The sequence below is a fragment of the Pelodiscus sinensis genome, chromosome 4 (assembly GCF_052426305.1).
Source record: "Pelodiscus sinensis isolate ZL-2025 chromosome 4, ASM5242630v1, whole genome shotgun sequence".
NCBI lineage: Eukaryota > Metazoa > Chordata > Testudines > Trionychidae > Pelodiscus > Pelodiscus sinensis.
In genome coordinates this window covers 46692189-46714836 of record NC_143055.1, presented here as the reverse complement: position 1 = coordinate 46714836, position 22648 = coordinate 46692189, and the positions used below count along the sequence as shown (strand labels likewise).

Here is a 22648-nt window from a genome sequence, read left to right as displayed (position 1 = left end):
TAGATTTTGTACCTCTGTTAGAAAAAATCATGTGACGTGCCAGATCCAGACTTGCAAAAAGGGTAAACACTACCCAGCCTTCTTTCCAGCTCAGATATTGAGAAAATTTTACATATATACATTTAATTTAATTTAACTAGATAATCAATACCCTATCTTCTGCCTTTCACCCACACAACCTGACAGGTAAATCTTATTTGTGGAGCATTTTTCTCTTAAAAATCTCTTTTAAGTATATATATTGAATATTGATTAGATGATAAACCACTCACACATGTATCACCTTTGAAAATGGAAGTGAGGGGGAACTGAAGTGCATGCTGGAATGCAATGAACTTCACATTGGAAGTTAGGGATCTTTGCAGAAAGTTCTATGATTTACCAGAAATTCAAATAAAGACAAAATTATGTAACACACTTACTGTCTTTTAAAGGAGTGTATTTTCATCATGATGGGCTACAATATTATGGAGCTATTCCATCAAAGGAAATAGTATCACACTTAACATTAATTTTCACCTTTCTTCATAGTTTCAGCAGAGTTAAGGAACTGTACAGAATAAGGGAACATCATCTCACCCACAAAGCTAATTTTTTGGTTTCTCCAACTTACGGTTCAGAGTAGGGATGTAAGAGTGTAGCTATTTAAACAAGTGAAGCAGCATGGAGCAGCACGTGGGAGCCAGTACATCTCTTGGCACACACCAGCTCCCAGGGAGCCACCTACCACTCCATGAGGTTGCTTCTGATACTGCATACTGATGCTGCTTAAAAGCCAGCTCCCAGTGCGCACCACCTCCCAGGCTGCCGCCCCATGTGTAACAGTGTGACTATTGAAAATTTCAATAGTCACATGGTTACCAAATCATACATTTTAACATCCCTAGTTCAGAGTGAGTCAAGCTCAGAAGTGATGCACATTACATTTTCCCAAGAACCGTACATTAGCACAACTTACATCCCAATGGGTTAAAGATAAACTGACCCCTTATTTTAAAGTGTAACTTACAGCCCCCAGTTTGGTTTTGCCTTTACCAGTGTTTAAAGGGTGTACACATTAGCTAGAACTCTCTGATGTGTCCTAAAATTCTAGCATAGACAAGGCTGTATAAATATAACACATTCTATCCCAGCAATTTTCAACTGCAGACATCAGGGGCTTTTGTTGCAGTCACAGCCTCCTGGAGAATCTGAGGGAGGCAGACAAAGCAGCATCCTCTCCTTCAGAGACACCAGCAGGGGTTGGCCCCTGTTCCCTTCTGGAGACACAAACAATGGAGGAGCAGGCAGCCAATGATTTCCCCACTTCCCCATGGAGGTGGGATCAGGTTTCAGCTCTGGGGTGACAGACAGCAGGTGCCAGCTGCAGGGCTTTGGCCTATGTCCATACAGTGGTGGGGCTTCAGGCTCCAACCTGAGTCACTCAAGTCACAACACTGCCAAAGCCCTGCTACCTGTGTGGCAGCCAGTGTTGGCCCCCACTGCTACCCCAGCCCCTCACCACATCTCTCCTAGTACCCACTGTCTCCCTTGCTCCACTATCCAGCCTCTCATGGCGCCTGCTCCCACTGTCTCTCTATCCACCTCTCTATACCAGACTTTATTTGTTACCAGGCTTACTGTGGCTGAGTAAGTCTGTCATCAGAAGGGATAGTTGTATGCTTATTAACACTTTTCACAGCAGACTCAGTAGTTAACTTGGAAACTATAAAAAGTGATTTCCCAACAGCAGACATACAAGCTAACAAGTCTAAAAAATGCAACAGAACAAAATCATCCAAAGTACCTTACTTGTGCTATACTGCATAGGTCCAGTAAAGAATAGACACAACTGTACATTATTTTTATTATGGAGTCTGAAAAAAATAAAAGACCTACACACATAAATTACAATATTTGTACATTCATATTTATTTGGAAAATCTGTTACTGAGGCCACCAAAATATTTGTTGCGCGATATCCTGTAAGCTAGTTGAAACTTAGCCCTCCTCTTCTCTCCCTGATTCGAAGTCAGCTAGCTAATATTTTCTAACACCATACCTTTCATCCTAGCCAAGACAAATCCTTAGTTGATTTTCTTACTATAGTACTGCCCTTATAGTCTGTTAGCCTATCAATTATACCAAGTCAAATTTGCAGATCCATTTACCAAGAGGTTACTTACATACCATATCTGACCTGGACCTTGGCCTATTGTATGGGGAATCTTTCAGCTTTGTCACAACAGTAAAGTTTCTACCTATCATACAATATAAAAGTCTCAACTTTCACTGAAACTAAAATTCACTGTAAATATCTCAAAACACTAAACACAAAGTAACTCTCTATTTGCAACCATATTTATATCAGCATAAAACACAAGTAAACTTCACGCCATCTTTGTTGCATTCTTCAATTTGGTAATACATTTCTTGTATTTCATAATTGTCCCATGGTAATGTAAAAATTAGAGGTGTTGATCACAATTAATTCATCTGAATAACTAAAAATTAATTCTGATTAATTGCACTGTTAAATTTCAATTGGTATTTTATTGTTTATTAAACATTTTGGATTTTTTCTACATTTTCAAATACTGATTTCTGTTACAACATAGAACACAAAAAGTGCAGCGCTATGTTTTTATTACAAATATTTACACTGTAAAAATTATAAACAAATAATATTTTTCAATTCACCACATACAATAAAGAGTTTGCCCTACAGTAATTGTGAGTGCAACTTAAAAATTTAAATCTTTGTTACTTAATTGCACTTAAAAAACTATGTAAATCTTAAGAGTCTACAAATCCTACTACTTATTAAACCAATCACTAAGACATGGGAGATAATGCTGCTTGATTCAGGTGACACTGTAAATAAGAAAGTGAGAACTTATAAAGATTTTTACTAACAGAAAAATCTAAAATATTATTACCTTGTTTATAACAGGAATTATTGCCAGTTGTGCTTCAAAAGCAAGATAGAAGTTCGCCATTGTTTGTGCTTGAATACCCTGGAAAGTATTTATAAACAACATTTTATTGCCCAATCCTACTAAGTTCTGCGTTTGAGATACTATCACATACATAGCTTATTTTCCTATTACACACATCTCCTATGTCCTTTAACCGGTTTCAATAACACTTTCAGGTAATGATAATACAGAATATATGGCAATAAGGGTAACAGAGGACACTCAAAGTAATAATAAATTTATTAATGCTTAAAAATAATTCCCCTCTACAATACAGCATGAACCTAATCGATGTCTAGAAGATAACTGGATGGCACTTATTAACATTTGGTTTATAAAAAGTTAAATAGATGGTTTAATAAAGCAGATGTTCTAGAATCTAGGCAGTCAATAGGTTGCTAATAACACTGTCTACTGATATGCTAATAACTATAGAGTTGTACAGGTAATTGGATGTTAGTTTGTTGGCAGTTCTATAAAAAAGAGTCATTTCTGGTCAACTATACCTGATTTTTTTCAGAATTTCTGGTGAATTGAAAACATTTTAGGGCAAACAAAACATCCTATTCAACTTACAACAAATAAATTTGGTTTTGGGCAATTAAATTAATCTGTTACCAAGCAGCCTAAATTAAGCCTAAAAGTAATGCACATTGGAAAAAATAATCCCAACTACACATACAATATAATTTAGCTACAACTACTCAAGAGAAATCTTGGAATCGTGAATAGTTCTCTGAAAATATCCACTCACTGTTCAGCGGCAGTCAAAAATCAAATAGAATGTTAGGAATCATTAAAAAGGGACAGAGAATCAGAGAGAGAATATCTTATTATCGCCTTTATTTAAAGCCATGGGATGCCCACATCTTCAATACTGCATACAAATGTGGTCACCATCTCAAAAAAAGATGTATACTGGCATTGGAAAAGGTTCAGAAAAGGTCAACAAAAATGATTAGGGGTTTGGAATGGGTCCCATATGAAGAGAGATTAAAAAGACTTGGACTTTTCAGCTTAGAAAAGAGGAGACTAAGGAGGGACATGATAGAGGTCTATAAAATCATGACTAGCGTGGAAAAAGTGAATAAGGAAACGATATAGACTTATTCCCACAACATAAGAATTAGGGGTCTCCAAATGAAATTAATAGGCAGCAGGTTTAAAACAAATAAAAGGAAGTTTTTCTTCACTCAGAGCACAGTCAACTTGTGGAACTCCTTGCCAAAGGATGCTGTGAAGACTAGGACTTTAACAAGGCTCAAAAAAGAGCTAGATAGATGCATGGAGGGTAGGTTCACCAATGGCTATTAGCCATGATGGGTAAGAATGGTGTCCCTAGCCTCTGTTTGTCTGGAAGCACATGACGATTACCTGTTGTGTTCCCTCCCTCTGGAGCATCTGGCATTGGCTACTGTTGGCAGACCGGATACTGAGCTAGATGGATCTTTGGTCTGACCCAGTATGGTCATTCTTATGTAAGCCCAGAACCTCCATGGTACCATTCTTCAAAATGCTTCCAGTAACACACACAGAACTAGAAAAATAGGCAGAACTGCATGGTTTCAAGACATGGATGAGATGATAGTATAGGGAGGAGGGGTTTAGATGTATTAGTAACTGGGGAATCTTGTGTGAAAAGAAGAGTATATAACAGGAAGGACAGACTTCACCTACACCTCCAAAGAACAAAACTTCCGGCATGTAAAATTAAAAAACTGTAAAGGACTTTTTAAATTAAGGGCAAAAAGAAAGTTAACAGGTATAGAGGTACACACTATGTGAGCAGAGACATTCTTTAAGAATCAATTTATTAAAGGGGAAACTCTATGTCCAAATAAAGAGGACAGGAAAGATGTTAGTAAAGTACTGGAAAGAGAGCTAGTGCATATTGATAATATGTATAACTGCTTGTATACAAATGCTAGATTTGTTACTTAGATTTTCAGAAAGCCTTTGACAAGGTCCCTCACCAAAGGCTCTTCTGTAAATTACATGGCCATGGGATAAGAGGGAAGGTCCTTTCTTGGATTGAGAACTGGTTAAAAGACAGGAAACAAAGGGTAGGAATAAATGGTAAATTTTCAGAATGGAGAGGGGTAACTAGTGGTGTCCCCCAAGGGTCAGTCCTAGGACCAATCCTGTTCAACTTATTCATAAATGGTCTGGAGAAAGGGGTAAGCAGTGAGGTGGTAAAGTTTGCAGATGATACCAAACTGTTTAGGATAGTCAAGACAGAAGCAGACTGTGAGGGACTCCAAAAAGATCTCACCAAACTGAGTGATTGGGCAAGAAAATGGCAAATGAAATGTAATGTGGATAAGTGTAAAGTAATGCACATCGGGAAAAATAACCCCAACTATACGTACAGTATGATGGGGGCTAATTTGGCTACGACAAATCAAGAAAGAGATTTTGGGAGTTATCGTGGACAGTTCTCTGAAAACTTCCACACAGTGTGCAGCGGCGGTCAAAAAGGCAAATAGCATGCTAGGAATTATTAAGAAAGGGATAGAAAATGAGACCCAGAATATCTTACTGCCCCTGTATAAAACTATGGTACGCCCACATCTTAAATACTGTGTACAGATGTGGTCTCATCACCTCAAAAAAGATATTTTGGCCTTGGAAAGGATTCAGAAAAGGGCAACTAAAATGATTAGGGGTTTGGAATGGGTCCCATATGAGGAGAGGTTAAAGAGACTGGGACTTTTCAGTTTAGAAAAGAGGAGACTGAGGGGGATATGATAGAGGTATATAAAATCATGAGTGGTGTGGAGAGGGCGGATAAAGAAAAGTTATTTATTAGTTCCCTAAGTAGAAGAACTAGAGGACACCAAATGAAATTAATGGGTAGCAGGTTTAAAACTAATAAAAGAAAATTCTTCACACAGCGTGTAGTCAACCTGTGGAACTCCTTGCCAGAGGAGGCGGTGAAAGCTAGGACTATAATAGAGTTTAAAGAGAAGCTAGATAATTTCATGGAGGTTAGGTCCATAAAAGGCTATTAGCCAGGGGATAAAATGGTGTCCTTGGCCTCTGTTTGTCAGAGACTGCAGAAGGATGGCAGGAGACAAATCGCTTGATCATTGTCTTCGGTCCACCCTCTCTGGGGCACCTGGTGCTGGCCACTGTCAGCAGACAGGATACTGGGCTAGATGGACCTTTGGTCTGACCCAGTACGGCCGTTCTTATGTAAGTCCAAGTACTAAGATGGGTAAACTTAAATGAAAATATTGATGTAATAAGTATCCTGAACACATGGTGAAATAATGATGATAATCAATGGCACACAGTAATACTAAGATATCAAATATACACAAATGAGAGAGTAGGTTATTCTGGTAGGGAAGTGGCACTATACATTAAAAAAAAAAACAGTCACAGCAAAAATCTTAACTGGCTCAAGCTATATCATAGCATCTATAAAGATGGAAATGTCATGCTTGTACACGAACCGAATAGCTATAAGAATATATTACTTATCGTCTGACCAGGCTGACTGAGTAAAATGCTCAGAGAGATTGAAGGGACTACAAAACAGAAAACCCTACAATAACAGATGACTATCTTCATATTGACTACTTATGTGTCACCTCAGGAATGGACGCAAACACCATAAATGACTCCTTCTTGGAGCAGCCTCTCTTGCAACCCACAAGAGGAGAAGCAATTCTTGCTTTGATCCTAAGTGGAGCAGAGGATCTAATCTAAAAGGTGAATATAGCTGAACTGCTCTGTAATAACAATCATAAACATCTTTTTAGGGGAAAGGGAAGGAAAGAAATGAAACACTTACTACACTAGCATTTAAGTTCAAAAAGAGGATCTATACTGAAATGAAGAAGATACGTTAACAGAAATTAAAAGTTAAAGTCATACTGGTAAAATGCCTGCAAATCGCATGAAGACTATTTAAAACAGATACTGCAGTAGCGACTCAAAGTAAATGTATATTAAAAGAAAAACAGTCAGTTGACCAAAAAATACCATCATTGCTGAACAACAAAGCAAAAGAGGCTGTCTGAGGCAAAAATACATCCTTTCATAATTGGAAGTCAAATATTACTCAGGAAAATAAAAAGCAGCATAAACTCTGGTAAGTTGAGCATAAACATATACGGTGGCGGGATAAGAAAGAATTAAAAGTAATTGACTAAGGACAGAAAAATTAACAGCAAAAAGTTTAAGTATACCAGAAGCAGGAAGCCTGCACTGGATGATCGAGGTGCTAAAGAAACACTCAAGGAAGATAAGTCCACTACAAACAAGCTACGTGATTTCAATGCATTGGTCTTCAGTGAAAGAGATACAGGGAGAGATTCCCAGGCATATCTCAGGAACAGTCGCAGACTGAGGTGTCAACACAGGAGGTTTAGGAAGAAACCGATGACTTATCGTTTAAGTTACCAGCAACAGATGATATTTACCCAAGAGCTTTGATATAGCTCTGTTATAGCAGTAGATATAGTATACTTGGACTTTCAGAAAGCTTTTCACAAGGTCCCTCACCCAAAGCTCTTAAATACAATAAGCAGTTATGGGATAAGAGGGAAGGTCCGATCATGGATCAGCAATTAGTTAAAAGTGGAAATAAAAGATAGGAAGAGTCAGTTTTCACAATAAAGGGAGGTAAATAGCAGGGACCTCCAAGGATCTGTACTGGGATCTGGGCTGATTAAAATATTGATAAATGATCTGGAAAAGAGGGCTAACAGGAAGAAGAAATGTTTTCAAATGATACAAAATTACTCAAAATAGGTAAGACCAAATCTGATTCTGAAGATTTAAAAAAGGCGTTTCACTAAAGCAGGTGACTAGACAATGAAATTCATTGTTGATACGTGCAAAGTAATGAACACTGGAGGAAACAATCCTAACTATACATACAAAGTGATGCAGTCTAAATTAGCTATAACCATTCAAGAAAGAGATATTGAATCATTGGATAGCTCTCTGAAAACACTTGTTCAATATGCAGTTACAGTCAAAAACCTAATGGAATGGTAGGAACCATTAGAAAAAGTATAGCTAATAAGACAGAAAATATAATTCACTATCAATATGTATGTGACAGTCATAAATGATTTGGATAACAGCACAGAGAATACACTTAAATTTGCAGATTCTAATATTTGAAATATGATTATAAGATCTAATAATCATTTATTAATCCTGCTATAAAACTATTTGTAAATGAAAACTGAATATAATGTGTGACATATAATTGTACAAATCAATCTTATTTCAGTGTTCTATAGCTCCATTGGTAGGAATCAATTCAGGTTTCAACTGCACATCCCTATATGAAACTGAAGTTTAATTAAATACAATATACACTATTTACTTGCCTGTAACTAGCTTGGGTATGCTTTCAACAATATGGCAGCATCTAATGTTATTTGATATGCTGTTGCTTTAATAAGATGAGTTTTTTGTAAATAACTGTTTACCAGATAACTATTCTGACCTCAAAACAGTCACAAGCATAAATGTAACCAAAGTTATGTTTTTAGCAATACTACACAATAGCTAGAGGTAGGAATGTCTCACCAAAGCAAAATTTCAAATTCAAAATCTCTAACAATTTGAAGTCCTCCTAACTGTATCACAAAAATAAACAATATGGATATAGTTGTCTTATACTGGTCTGATTTGCATTGTTACAGCATGAGAGTTCCAGAATCAATTTGGCACTGGGGATTTTATCCTGTGAACGGCTGAGCACTTCCTGGAAGAAGCTGAGTGCCTTCAACTCCACAGACTTTACTAGAATTGAAGGCACTCAAAGTCCAACAAGATGGATTCAGCAGGGGGCTAATCCTACAGTGTTACCGACTAAGCTTATTACATGTTTGTTTCATAGGACAAGTATATCCACAAGCACATATCTAATGGATATGTCATAAGTCATTTTTGTATTCTTTGTGTGAAATGGCAATAGCACTTTCCCAAAGGGTAAAAGGATAATAAAAGAATGGAAGTGTAAACAAATTATTAAGGAGGTTTCATAAGTAGAACATGAGAATTTGGAACTCTACCTCATTTGCATCCACTACCAGAATGACACCTTGACAGGCAGACAGTGACCGAGATACTTCATAGCTAAAATCTACATGGCCCTGTGAAGAAAAATTGATATTTAGAACTCCACGTACAACTTTAACTAGCGTGTCTGGTTGATTTCTTCTGTATGATATTAATACAGGAGCTGAAGCCTGTGTGAGGGAAAAATATTCAGGATTAATTTACAAAATTTAATACCATAGAATAATGGACAAAACTAACATTTTAAAAAAAGTGTAAGCGCATTTTAAAGTGAGGTAAGGACATTTAGGTTCATGTGATTTTCGAATATTTATACTTAACTTACTGGTGTGTCAATGAGATTTAAGAGATAGTTTATTCCTTCATAATTGTAAAAGAGAGATGCAGTCTGTGCCTTAACTGTGATCCCTCTTTCCCGTTCCACTTGCAGTTTATCCAGCACTTGTTTATTTTGGTCAGTTTTAGCAATTGTTCCTAAAAAATGTTTTAATAATTGAATTTTACACAATTGTATTTTACACAAAGATAATATTTTACTCAAAAACAATTTTACATTGTCTGAAAGGAGCATGGTAGTTTCCATTTAGTTTCTAATACAGGCCATTGCAAACTATTTAGTGATCCTAGAGGAAAGAATTCCTTCCCCCAAAATTTAAATATTGATCTAAAATGGTGACTTTCTACAAGAGCAAGCTTGACAAATCCACTTTCCAAAGGCACATAGGACCCTTTTCTTCATGAGAGAGCTTCTGCGTCTGTTTATGCAGAATCTTAACAGATTCTGTACCCCTATCTGCATCCTGCTCCAGTCCTCCTCACTCTGCACTCTTCTGCATACTACCTCCTTCCCAGACCTCGCGCCTCCATTCCCAGTAACAGTTTAAATACAGTGCATTGAATAATTAGCTTATAACATATTATACATGTACAGTACTCTATAATGGTTTGTACATACAAAAGCTTTAGTAATAGACTTTGTTTACCCTTCATTATGGTGAACACCCATGGTCTAGAAAATTCCATAATCCGGCAGAGCCTATTTCCCAAAGTTTCCAGATTAAAGAAATTCAAGTATATTATCTTTCAATCAACAGACATTTTGAGGGAGGTTTAAGAGTAAGACATATATCATATTCCCAGACCATAACCTGGGAGTTCCTTTGGCGTGGGGCTGAAGGAATCCTTCCCCCATGAATCACTCAACAGTAGAATAGTTCCTCTATGTCTAATAGCAATCCATCCTCAAAAATGAAGCAATATCTCAACTACATGCACCCTTTCTACTGGGGCGTGAAAAGGTTAACAGATCTGCATAACAGCAGAGATGCCACAGAATCTGCATTTAATTGTTAATGTACACAGAGCCAGGTCAACAGGTGGGTGTGCATTCCCAGCATAGATTCCCACATCTTGACTCTCAAACTACATCTCTGTAACTGCCAGGATGGTTTTTAAGCCTTGGGCACTTAAGAGAGAAATAGTCTGCTGTAAATCAGAGCAAAGAGATGAACCTGGATCTCCCACATCCCAGCCTAGTATCTGAACCACTAAGTTATGGACTAGGTGACACACACACACATTCCCCTGACAATTCCATTTTCACAAAAACATACAGAAGATTTTTTTGCACCAGTCAGTCAGCTCTAGTGTAAACTACCTCTCATCATTGAAATGGGATGGATAACCTTGAAACATCTATGCTAAGTTTTATCCCCAAAACCATTGTCTTAATTTTCCAGGTTTCAATAGTCCCCTTCTGACTGCCTAAAATTGTATGCGCTTTTCAAATTCCAACAATCAGTACCCTTCAAACGCCACTTGCTTAAGTACAATAAATATTCTAGGTCAGGGGCCGGCAACCTTTTCAAGCCAAAGAGCCAAACTACCTCAAAATTCAGAACAAGAGGTCAACAAAGAGCCATATAAGAATGCCCATTTGCATGACTGAAAATATACAATTAATATCAATGTACTCACAGACTTTATTTAATGGGGCTTCTATGACATCTTTTCAGACATTTCCTTGAAGTTTACATCAGAACTGGTAAAATCCAGCATCACATACACATTCAGGCTGTCTTCTGTCAATTTTATTGCAAGGGGCTGGGGGGTGTACGATGGACTCAGGGCACAAGATTGGGGTGCGTGGGGATGCAGGAGTGTTATGGCAAGAGGCTGGGAATGTGGGGCTATGAGGGGCTCAGGGCAGGATGTTCAGGTAAGTGATGGGCTCAGGGTTGGTGCGTGGAGGGTGCAGGAGTTATGACACTGAGCCTCAATTGGAGGCTTGTTAAAAGGCTTCATTTTTAATAAAGTAAAATATTATGTTCAACACAAAAGGTTTCAACATCGTCTTTATTTATGGCAGGATTGGGGACCACAGAAGTGAGAAGCAAAGTAAAAAAAAAAAAACCCTACAAAACCCCCCAACCCTCACTGATATGGCCCCCAATTGAAACAGCACACTCCACTGGTGCTGCAAGAGCAAGGAAAACTGTGGTTCAAGGCCTCGGCCAGATTTAGTCTTCTGCGGTTTCAGGGTTAGTGGTTTTGATGGGTCTGCAGATGCTGGGGTGGGGTCAAAAATGAAGGGTTACGTGTACAGGACAGGGCTGCCAGTGAATGGACTAGGAATGGGGGTGCAGGATCTCAGCGTGAGATGTAGGAGGGGGTGAGGGGTGAAGTCTGGCCAGGAGGAGGGGGGCAGGAGCAGGCTGGGGACAGGATGTCTGGCAAGGAGGCAGGAGTGGGGCTAGGGCCAGGGTGTCTGATAATGAGGGTTGGGAAGACCACTTACTTGCTTTGTGCTGCATGTAACACGGCCTGATGCTGCTCCCATTCACCAAGAAGGATTCATAGGAGAAGCCTGCAGGAAGTGTCTCCCGTGGGAAAGAAAATGGCAATGTGCACGGAGCCATTTTTGGTTCCTGGTTTCCCACATGCCGAGGAAAGGAAAAGGGCAGGACACATTCCCTGCACACTGGATTTGGTGGGGTGGCTCGGGGCTCTCTCTCCCTGCCTCAAAGGAAGCTGGCATTGACATTCTAATCTTGCGGGGAGTCCATAAGGCTGTAGCACCAGCACTGGCTCCCTGCTACAGAGGACTAAGTTATGGCTCTTTTGAAGCCCCATCTAAACTCCCTAGTGAGCCATATTTGGCTCACAAACCATAGGTTGCCAACCCCTGTTCTAGGTACTGACCTAGTAATTGTTTGCCATGAGTTGCACAAAGAATGCTACATTTCTAAATATAATATATTCATCCTACACCCCAACACATGCCTCCCTCATTCATTTTCCACCTTCCTCTCACCTCTGTTTTCTGTAATTGAGATTTGTCTGCCATTTGCCAAAATCTATACTGCTGTAAAACTGCTGTGTATGTGCATGAAAAGCCCACGAATAGAACAGCATGGATATTGGAGGCTTAACTCTGATGTAAGATGTTGTACAGACTTCCTCCTATAGTTCTACCACAATGCCTGCCCACAGGAGAAGTAAAGGCAACCATAAGCACCATAATGTCTAAAATCATATTGCTTACCTGTAATTTCCAACAGCCTGTCTGCTAGAGTGCTTTTGCCATGGTCTACATGAGCTATGATACTGAAATTTCTAATATTTTCAACAGGAAATAGAGACATATCCAGTTTTCCCTGAAAAACATAAAATGTGCAGATTCCTATTCACAAAGAGATTAGGGTGTAATTTCACAAACCAGAATGCCATCTGTATACATGAAACCGCCGACTTTCCATTCCTTTATGTTTTTTGGAACTTGAGAAAAATAGTTTAATCCTTACTTCTCCCCCATCTCCTTTCTCTTTGTTTCCCCATCAAGGCTTGCATTACCATAGATGTGTGTTTCAGCTACTTGTACTAATCTTACAAAATGTTTATACATGAACAGCTACTATTAAATCTATTCAAATTTTTGTCCTGATAGAACAATCACTAATATATTTTGAAGCTGCTTTGCAAATGTTTTAGCATTCTAAAATAATTCTGAGGACAAGCTAGGGAAAAGTATAACTAGGGTAAGTGTTTCAGACATCAGGTTGCTGAGATCAGGCTATAGTTCACTCTTCATTCTGTCAAGTTTAATTTCCAGCTACAGAAATTTAAGCTAAGCAATTAATTCCATTATATAAATTAGACTTTTGGGATCAGTTCCCCCAATAATCACTACAAATAAATTCTATTAGAAACCACAAAGATGAAGGAGGGTTAGAGGACAAAGAAAAACCCACAAATTGCTTTTCAAAACAGGCCAACTTGCTAGTTCAGGCACTGGAGGGAGAAAGTTGGAAGAAGTGACAGCTGGAAAAGGGCCAAATTTCCTAAAACAAAATAAACACAACTGTGCACATGGTTCTTGCTTATGGTACTGTGTATATATTAGTCAACAGATGTCCAACTGAATCCCAGGGTATAAATTGAAGCCTGCATACTAAAAGTACGAAGTAGAATTATCAATATCAACAAGTAGCATGCAAAGATTCAGAAAAGGCTATGCCTCTACATATTAATTATTCTATATTTTATTGACACATGAGCAAGAAAATATGCTGAGCTTCAAGAAACCTCCTATTTCTTTCTTCCTTCCTTCCTCATACTCCCGTGGGTCACTAACTTGTCTCCTTCTTTCCCCCATCTACATCTGCTTTTAGGCACCAATTTATCCCCACCCAACTTTTTGACCATTCTATCTCTTAACATACGCAAAAAAAAATAATACTTCCTTTTAAAGTGATAGTCTTTGGTCTTAACATCCCAATACATTTAACTAGAGTTATAGGGCGTTCACACCTTAGAGCTATGGTTTCAAACTTTTTGCAGGAACACAAGAATGTATCTGTTTACATTTAGAAGATACGTTCACAACTATGACCACCAGAAACTTATTTTTACATGAATAAAAAAATTCTGCAGAATCTGGATGTCAGCAGGCCATAAAAGTACATCAAATTGTCTTTGGCAGAATGTCCTACTATTATACATTTCTAAAGCAAACCTTGTTCTGCAGCTAACTTTTAGTCTTCTTTCAGCTACAAAAAAATAGGCATGTTAGATATCGTGTACAGGTGAGAAAAGCTGCAGACCAGGGAGACGCGGAGCAAAGCCTCGGAGGACGCGGGCAGCGGGACCACCCAGACGCGCCGCGGTCCTGCTTCCCGCATCCTCCGCAGCTTTGATCCGCGTCTCCCTGGTCTGCTGGGGGGAGGAGCCCCCAGCAAACCAGGGAGATGCAGAGCAAAGCCGCGGAGGATGCAGGCGGGACCGCGGCGCGTCTCGGCGGTGCCGCCGCCCGCGTCTCCCTGGTCTGCTGGGGGGGGGGGGGACGGGCGCAGCTATACCAGGCTTTTCTCGCGACACCTGGGGTAGAGCAGCTGGGGCGCTGCGCGGTTGGTCCCACAGCGCCCCTCCTCGGCACTACTGGACCAACCCGGCAGCTGGGGTGCTGCTGGGTTTGTCCAGTAGCGCCGAGGAGGGGCGCTACTGGACCAACCCGGCAGCACCCCAGCTGCTCTGCTCCAGGCGTCCCCAAGTCAGCCGCTGCTGAAACTGACCAGCGGCTGACTACAGGAAGCCCTCGGGCTTCCTGTAGTCAGCCGCTGGTCAGTTTCAGCAGCGGCTGAATCTGGACGCCAGTTCCGACTTACATACAAATTCAACTTAAGAACAAACCTACAGTCCCTATCTTGTACGTAACCTGGGGACTGCCTGTACTATTCTGTATTCCAATCAAATTAGATGTGTTTGGTATATTATTGTAAGCCTCCTTCATGTTTAAAAGGTGCTAGATCAGTCATTAAGCTTGCTATGAATATACTGGTCATACTATACTTTCATGAAAAATACAAAACCTGATACTTTAGTATTTTTCCCCTGGCGTGACAATTACATACTCTAATTCACATTTAAATTTGTACAAACACAATATAGTTGCCTGTTTTCTTCATTAATAAAATAATCAGCTAGTCAGAATGTATATTGTAGGTTTATGGAAGTATTGCAAGATCAGTCGACAGAGCTGAAACAGTTGTAAGATACTGTATAAACCACCTTTGGCCACAACAAATGTAATTTAAGGTAAGAATGAAAATATAGAAAATTGATATACATAGCACTGCCACCCCAATCACTAATACTCCCCACTCTCTTCCTCATGAAAGTAAAAGCTTGAGTTGTATGGGAGTTCCTTCTCATTCGCTTATAAAAGGGACAATAAACTTTTTAAAGATGACATTGCAAATTGAACCAAGGACCACAAATGGTAGCTCCTCACTTAAACACTCAGTATCTACACAACAACTATGCTGAAGGTGTGCTGCTACAGATGCTTCATAGGTCCCCATAACAGGTTTTTCTATCAATTTAGGGAATACGCTTCTCTCAGAAGTAGTAGCTAGATCAAGGATTAGCTGTGTCTACTAGAGATGTTAAATTTATATCAAATAGCCAATGGGATTTCCATCAACTACAGGCAGTCCCCGGGTTACATCAATCCAACTTACATCGGATACCTAGTTACAAACGGGGGGGGGGGCACAGCTAGTGCGGGGTGCCTCCCCCACTGTCGCCGCCTCTGGCGGCGCTTCCCCCCAGCAGACCAGGGAGATGGGGAGCTAGCGTCTCCCCCCCAGCAGACCAGGGAGACACGGAGTGGCTTTTCTCGCTGCGGAGGGCGCGGGTCTGCTGGGGGGAACAAGACACCAGCCAAAAGGGGGCACCCCAGATTGGAAAAATTAATTTCCTAGGGAACAGCAGGAGCAGCAGGCAGTGAGACCCATTGTGTTACAGTCCCCACCTTGGGAGCAACAGCTCTTTCCCTCTTCAGCACTAGAGCAGCAAGTATCTTGTTAGCGTCACATGAAATTAACAAGTCCCTTCCAGCCTGGCAGAGGTGAAGCTGAAAAATTACCCAGTGGCTGTGGGTGGGCAAGAATGGGGAGGAGCAGGACAGAAGGAAAGAGGGGATAAGCCCCAACCCCACACCCTGGCTGGAGCGGAGAAGGGTAAGCCCTGAGGGGATGGGTCTGGTTGCAAAGTGGGTGAGTGGACAATGAGGACCCACCTGTGGCTAAACTCCTGTTCCCAACACAGAATTTTTCTTTAAAATTAATCCTGTGGATGAATTCACACACACACTTCACAGGAAGGGATTTCCATTTTCTGCTCAGCAGAAAACAACAGCTTTGATTTTATCAATATTTCACTGTGCCCTCCAATGACTATTGATTACACTTAATACCCATTTCACTGAACCATCTGTAGCAAATTCTATTTGGAACAGTAATATGCATTGAATAAACTTTTTTAGTTATAAAAAACAAAGATTGTGACTATTAAATGAATAACTGGGATCTTTCAGGTACCCCAAAAGGAAGATTTGGATATAGAATGAAACACTGAAACGTATGATCAATTTTTAATTAAAATATCAACCAAAAAAAACTTCATATCAAAAAATAGAATAAGGAAGTTGTATGAGAATCAGGGTCTTTTCCACCTAACTCCAGCTCCCCGTCCCTCCCCAAAATATGTACCAGTTCCGACTTACATACAAATTCAACTTAAGAACAAACCTACAGTCCCTATCTTGTATGTAACCCGGGGACTGCCTGTATTCAATTAGGTGATAAGGGCACCTCCCCAGCAGGGCTCTTGTACATTTCAAAATCAGAATCACAACAGAACAGGCATGAGCAGAGATTGCTTCAGTCCCTGATTGCGCTATTTCTGCTGTGCCTCTACCTCTCCTGCCCCGCATGGAGACAGGGCTGGGGGAAATCGGCTGGCTCCCCCCAGGACAGGCAGTCAACTAGTCACTTACATCCCTAGTGTCTACAGTGGGGGTTAACTTATCTACACAGAAGCTTGAAATTTGTATTGCCCTGGTAAGCAATATAGCTAGGTTAACCTAAGTTTTGGTGTTGACTTGGCCTTTTATACTGGGGGTCGGGTAAGAGAAAAGAAAACATCTGCTGGACACTCAATACAGATACTACTGGCAATGCCAATGGTACTGCCATGCTATTTGTGTGAGTATATTTTTAAAAAGGTCTTCTCATAATGAAGAGAGTGGGGGTCTGTCAAGAATAGGTCAGCAAGCCGCAGCTCTCCCGCCAGTCTCGCACTGCGAAACAGGGGTCACTACCCGACCCTTGTTTAACAAGAAGGCCTAACTCAGCCTATCCGAGAGGATTAACTCCCTTACGAATGTACCTTGTATTTAGGCAAGTTAAAGGGGCAAAAGACACTCTCGTGGGCTAACGGGCTTCCCCTCCGCTCCAGCAGGTCTAGTCTGCCGAAGCTGTATCCGTTCCGAACACAAACGCGCGTCACCTTCTTTTGGGAACTACAGGGTCTGGTGAAGGCAGCATGATCCGCCGGGCTTTTCTCCACCCACGGCGAAGGGCGTAACACGGCGGCAGCGCTACAGGCGCTGGGCAGCCTGGCCCAGCCCCCCGCCGCCCGGGGCGCAAGGGACAACATGCTGCCCCGTGCTCCGGCGGCCGGCCACGCGTGGGATCAGCCGCGAGCCCCGCCGAGCCGCCTCCGGTCCGCCCGGCTCGGGCGCCCTTCGGGATCCATCCAGGGGGAGACTTCGGCAGCGGCAGGGGACACGGAGCGCGAGCCCAGGCCGCCGGCGCACGCCTGCTAGCGCGGTGCTCTCCCCCCCACCCTCCGGCGGCGCGCGCCGTAGCTGGGCCCCGCTACCAGTAGGCGGGTTGTGCAACAGGAGGGAGTGGCTCAGGGCACAGTCGCACTTCCGGCTCCCGTTAGACCCTCGCGGGCAGGCGGCTACTAGTAAGAGCCTGACCCGGAAGTACAAGGGCAGACCCAGTGGCAGGAGGACAACGACCAGCTAGTTCTGCGCATGTGCGGAAGAGGCTTCCACTTAAGATCAGTTGTACAGGTAGCAACTCCTGGGTGTAACCTCCACCATAGGGTGGATAGAGGCTGCTGGGATCGATCCATTGGGGGTCGATTTAGTGGGTCTTCACTAGATCCACTAAATCAACCACCCCTGGCTCCGGACTGCAATCCTTCCCCAGAAGGAGAAGATGAATAAAGGCAGGGCTACACTTACTAGGAGATCTGGGCTACAGAGATCAATTCCCCTGGAAGTTGATTCAGTGGGTCTAGTGAAAACCTGATAAATCAACCACCAATCTCTCTCTCTCATATCAACAGAAATTATGCCTTAGGGAAGTGTAAGCAATGGAAGAGTTTCTTTCTTCCATCTCCAAATGCAAACCCATGGACATCATACCAAATGGACTGAAGGTGAAAAAGCCATTGCAATCAACATACTGCACAGACTATGGTGAGAGATTATGCCATACACTCTCAAGGAAACTGAGGAACCACCTGATACCTCATTATATGTAGCCTTATTCTTGATTGGTACTCTTTTCTTATGCCTGTATATTTATACCTGCCCCTGGAATTTCCACTACATGCATCTGACAAATGGGTCTTTGCCCACGAAAGCTTATGCTCCAATAAATCTGTTAGGCTGCATCTAGACTGGCATGATTTTGTCTATACTGGCATGTGCCTTTGCGCAAAAGCATCCGTGCTAGTGTAGACGCTCTCTTGTGTTCTCTTGCGCTCTCTTGAGCATTGGCCTGCTAAACCCAGGGTTGTGAGTTCAATCCTTGTGGAGGCCATTTAGGGATTTGGGGCAAAAATTCATCAGGGATGGTACTTGGTCCTGCTGTGAAGGCAAGGGACTGGACTCGATGACCTTTCAAGGTCCCTTCCAGTTCTAGGAGATAGGCAATCTCCATTATAAAAAATAAAAATAAATAAATAAATAAAAAAGCTCTACTGGCCATGTTAGCCATCAGGCTTTCTTGTGCAAGTAATTAACGTGGGTGTCTACACTGGTGTCCTTGCGTAAGAATATTTGCGCAAGAGGGCTTAGCCCTGAGCGGGAGCATCGGAATATTTGCACAAGAACCACTGATTTTGTACATTACAAAGTCAGTGTTTTTGCGCAAATACTTGCGGCCAGTGTAGACAGGCGGCAAGATTTTGCCCAAAATCAGCTGCTTTTGTGCAAAATCATGCCAGTCTAGATGCACCCTTAGAATATAAGATGCCACAGGATTCCTGGTCGTTTTTTTTTTTAAATAACAAATTGTCTGGTAGCACTTTAAAGACTAACAAAATATGTACAAGCTTTTGTGGGCACAGCCCACTTCTTCAGATAACCGGACATACAACACTCTGGTCATCTGAAGAAATGGTCTGTGCCCATGAAAACTCATGATATAATATATAGGCAATGTTAATGACAGTTAATACGCAGTCATAATATAGCAACACACAAGCCATGAATAAGATAACAAAAATATCCCCCATTCAAAAGGAAAATAACAATGTTGAACTGTTTATCAGATAGCAAAATGCTTCCCTAAATATAAATGACCAAGTGGTACATTGCTTGAATTTAGGTTCTTTAAATTTGATGTGCATTCCACAGCAGTTAGTTCACTGTGTACTGCATTCGCCATTGTTTGGGATATGAAAGTACCGTGAATAAAACTTGTCTATGCAAATTACTTTATGTTAAATAACATGAAAGCAGCAAATTATGTTAAAAAATGTAGGTACTTTTTGATCACTGGGATTTAAAATGTAAAACTCATAACATTTAGGATTAATTAGCTCCATACCAAGTAATGCAAATATACAGTACATTGATTTAATTTCCTAGGTAATTTACAAGGTAAATGTTTCATGCAACTACACATTGATGAAATGCTGAAAAGACTGTCAATTTTTTGAATCAAAGGGTTAATGAAACGCTATCAAAGAGTTTAATATTAATTAGCATTCAATTTGTGCTCATCAGTGCAATTTCATTTTCATGAAATATAGGCAATTGAATGCAACAGAAGCAAATCTGTCTCCTAAATGAAATGCTGTCATGTCCTGAATTACCTCAGGTTTGACAGGAAGTGTAATGTATTGTTTTTTATCTGTTAACCAAATTCCTAGAGTAAGCATTTACATAAGCCAGTAATTTTATTCATCCACAAAATACCCACAAGTGCAACTACTCAAAGAGTATATGAGATAAAAGAGCATATTGTAATGTGGTACATAACATAAAAAGTAAACAAGTTTTTCCCCTGATGGTAATGTACAAGCTTATTAAATGCAGTCAAAATTGCTTAGCATAATATAGGTGAATACACAACAAGAAGCAGATCAGTAACAGATAGTATCCATTAAGAATAGTATAAAACATGCCACTTTCAATTCAGTCAGATACAAGCATTGGGAGCAATCTGCAATGGTACTGTGAGACTATGGAGATGAAGAAGGTGAAAAATAGAAATAGTCTCCAGGATGCCAGTAAAAAGAAAAGTACTTTTCTTTTTAATCTGTCAATGGGTTTCTTTGTCTCTCTCTAATAAGCCATAGCAACGGATTCTGTTCTCTCCCCATGGGATCACTAGTGCTGAGCACAGAAGAAAGTGATTTCTCTACAACTAACACTCACAGAATGAGTTGACATCAAATGTTAGCTATTCAAAATAACAACTGGGCTGGCATAAGGATAACTTGAACTAATTTACTGAGAAGTGACGTAACAGTCAAGGGGAAATCCCCCTTTCACCAAAATCCACATTCATAGGCTTTAAGCAGCATTGCCAAGGAGCTGAATTAAGGTGGGGAGAAAATATACCTTTTGACTGAAGGAAGGAAGGAAGAATCAACTACTGAATTTGAGCTTTAGAAAACTGGCCAAGCAGCACGTGAGACAAGGCACTAGCATTCATTTCTAATTCTTAATATATGGGTAGGTGGAATGCTAAAGGACCACTTTAAAAATCTCTTTTACAGAGGCACACCCCTCTGGATCAAGACCCTTGGTTTGATGAGCTTTGATTAATAGGAAATAAAGGACACTCTCAATAAATTGTGCTTCAAGAAGCGTTCAATAAATCTATTTGGAAAGTGATGCTTTGGAAGCTGCTTTGCAATTTTGCGCTGCTTCAAAGCACACAAAGTGGCAATCAGTAAGTCTAATTATTCCTGTTCTTTCCAGTTAAAATGTAAGGCTCACCACACAGAATCACTTTCTTGCCATATTTTAGGTTAGGGATTAAAGGCGGGATGCTTCATGATCAATGTAAAAGGTATATTTATCAGCAGGCCCAGAATACAGTATAGATAATATAGACCTGTGCTAAAGCCCCAGCTTCTGGAGTCATGTGGTGAAGTTAAGAATGTGAGCTTTCATTTAAAAAAAACAGGTAAGTTCTCTAACACTTGTGGTTGTGAAGATATGTTTGAAAACATGAGTGTAACCAACCTGAAACAGTCACTCTGGAAGATGTGAACTGCCCTGGGCATCTTAGTAGGACATTAACCACACCCAAAAGTTATTGGAGTGTGGGGATAGATGTCAATGCCATCCTAACAGAACATTTTGTGGCAGAAAGAGAAGAATGCAATGTGAGACTCACCTATCCCAGCACCAACGACTTGGCTGTTGGGTAAGTTTTTGGGGGTAAAGGGCATTGTGGTAGGATAAGATCATAGGACCAGAGCCATGGAAGGTGGGGGAGGATATGTCGTGGTGTGCTGCCGTGATTTTTATAACCCAGTTATCATTATGAAAGGTAAATGAGTGGAAATTTGCAAGACAAGTCTGTAAGTCTTTTATCATGGAGATCAGCATGAATATGCCACCTTGAGTTAAAGGAAGTCAATGAGAATAGTGAACATATGTGAAAAGCGGGGTGTGGCATAATCTCTTGAGTTCCAGGATGAGATTGTCATTTAGGATGCGTCTACACTGGACCCATAGCTTGAAATAAGCTACGCAATTTGAGCTATGCAAATTGCATATCTTATTTTGATGTTATTTCAAAATAGCTTATTTCGAAATTTTGTGTTGTCTACACAGCACTTATTTCAAAATAAATCACTATTCCGAAACGTCCCTTACTCCTCATGGAATGAGGTTTATATTTTGAAATAATGGGCGCTCACAAAAGACGCGGAATAGCGCTGCAGTGTAGACGTAGCCTTAGCTACTTATAAATAAAAGAACTTTCCCAAGTTCTCACATTGGAGACCATCAACAGATATTGTAATATCCAGGGCTTGACAAGCGGCAGCGAGCCCCACTCGCCAGCCGCATGGTTTGGCACGCTGCGCATGCGCAGACTGCGCTGCGGCACCATTCTGGGCTAAAATCTACTCGCCACGGGCGAGTAGATTGCCATAATTGTGGAGCCCTGGTAATATCCCTAAATGCAGAATCTTTACTCTTTAGATATCAAAGTTCCTCTTGGATGCACCAGCGAAAATTAAGACAATCAGATATTTGATAAACAAAGGAGAGGTCAGGAAGGACTCTTGTTACGTAGCATTCATCTTCCACGGTCCATTTGGTGGAATATCAGCATATCAGAGTTATTTTCTAATTTACTTTCCAGTATTCATAATTCTAGCACATCCTACTCAGCCATTTGGAAGGCTATTTTTTCCCCCAGAAGCCAAATTAAGTTCTTAGGATATAAAGTTTAATTAGTGGCTTTATATGACCTAACCAGTTTCATTTAAAATTGGTTCAAAGTATTTGGGTGTGCCTGATGAGTGTTGGCACA

At 40.7% G+C, this 22648-nt stretch overlaps 2 protein-coding genes across 7 annotated transcripts in view; one reads left to right on the top strand and one right to left on the bottom strand.

The window, feature by feature from the left end:
* GUF1 (GTP binding elongation factor GUF1) overlaps positions 1 to 22648 on the bottom strand; it is a 658241-nt gene that overhangs the window by 34369 nt on the left and 601224 nt on the right. For 2 of the 6 annotated variants that reach the window (XM_075930488.2, XM_075930489.2), the window contains exons 1-5: positions 17235 to 17504; positions 12550 to 12661; positions 9331 to 9479; positions 8999 to 9079; positions 2919 to 2996 (exon numbers count right to left, since the gene is read on the bottom strand). In XM_075930488.2, coding sequence (XP_075786603.2) covers positions 2919 to 2996; positions 8999 to 9079; positions 9331 to 9479; positions 12550 to 12661; positions 17235 to 17504 — 690 coding nt within the window. Of the gene's footprint in view, positions 1 to 2918; positions 2997 to 8998; positions 9080 to 9330; positions 9480 to 12549; positions 12664 to 17234; positions 17505 to 22648 lie in introns of those variants that run through there. The other 4 variants (XM_025187372.3, XM_089777856.1, XM_075930490.2 and 1 more) reach the window with 4 other exon arrangements.
* The window catches only part of YIPF7 (Yip1 domain family member 7), a 39137-nt gene continuing 34035 nt past the window's right edge, over positions 17547 to 22648 (top strand). Inside the window, exon 1 of the mRNA XM_075930500.2 lies at positions 17547 to 17677. The gene's annotated coding sequence lies outside the window, so the exon portion shown is untranslated. The remainder of the gene's footprint in view (positions 17678 to 22648) is intronic.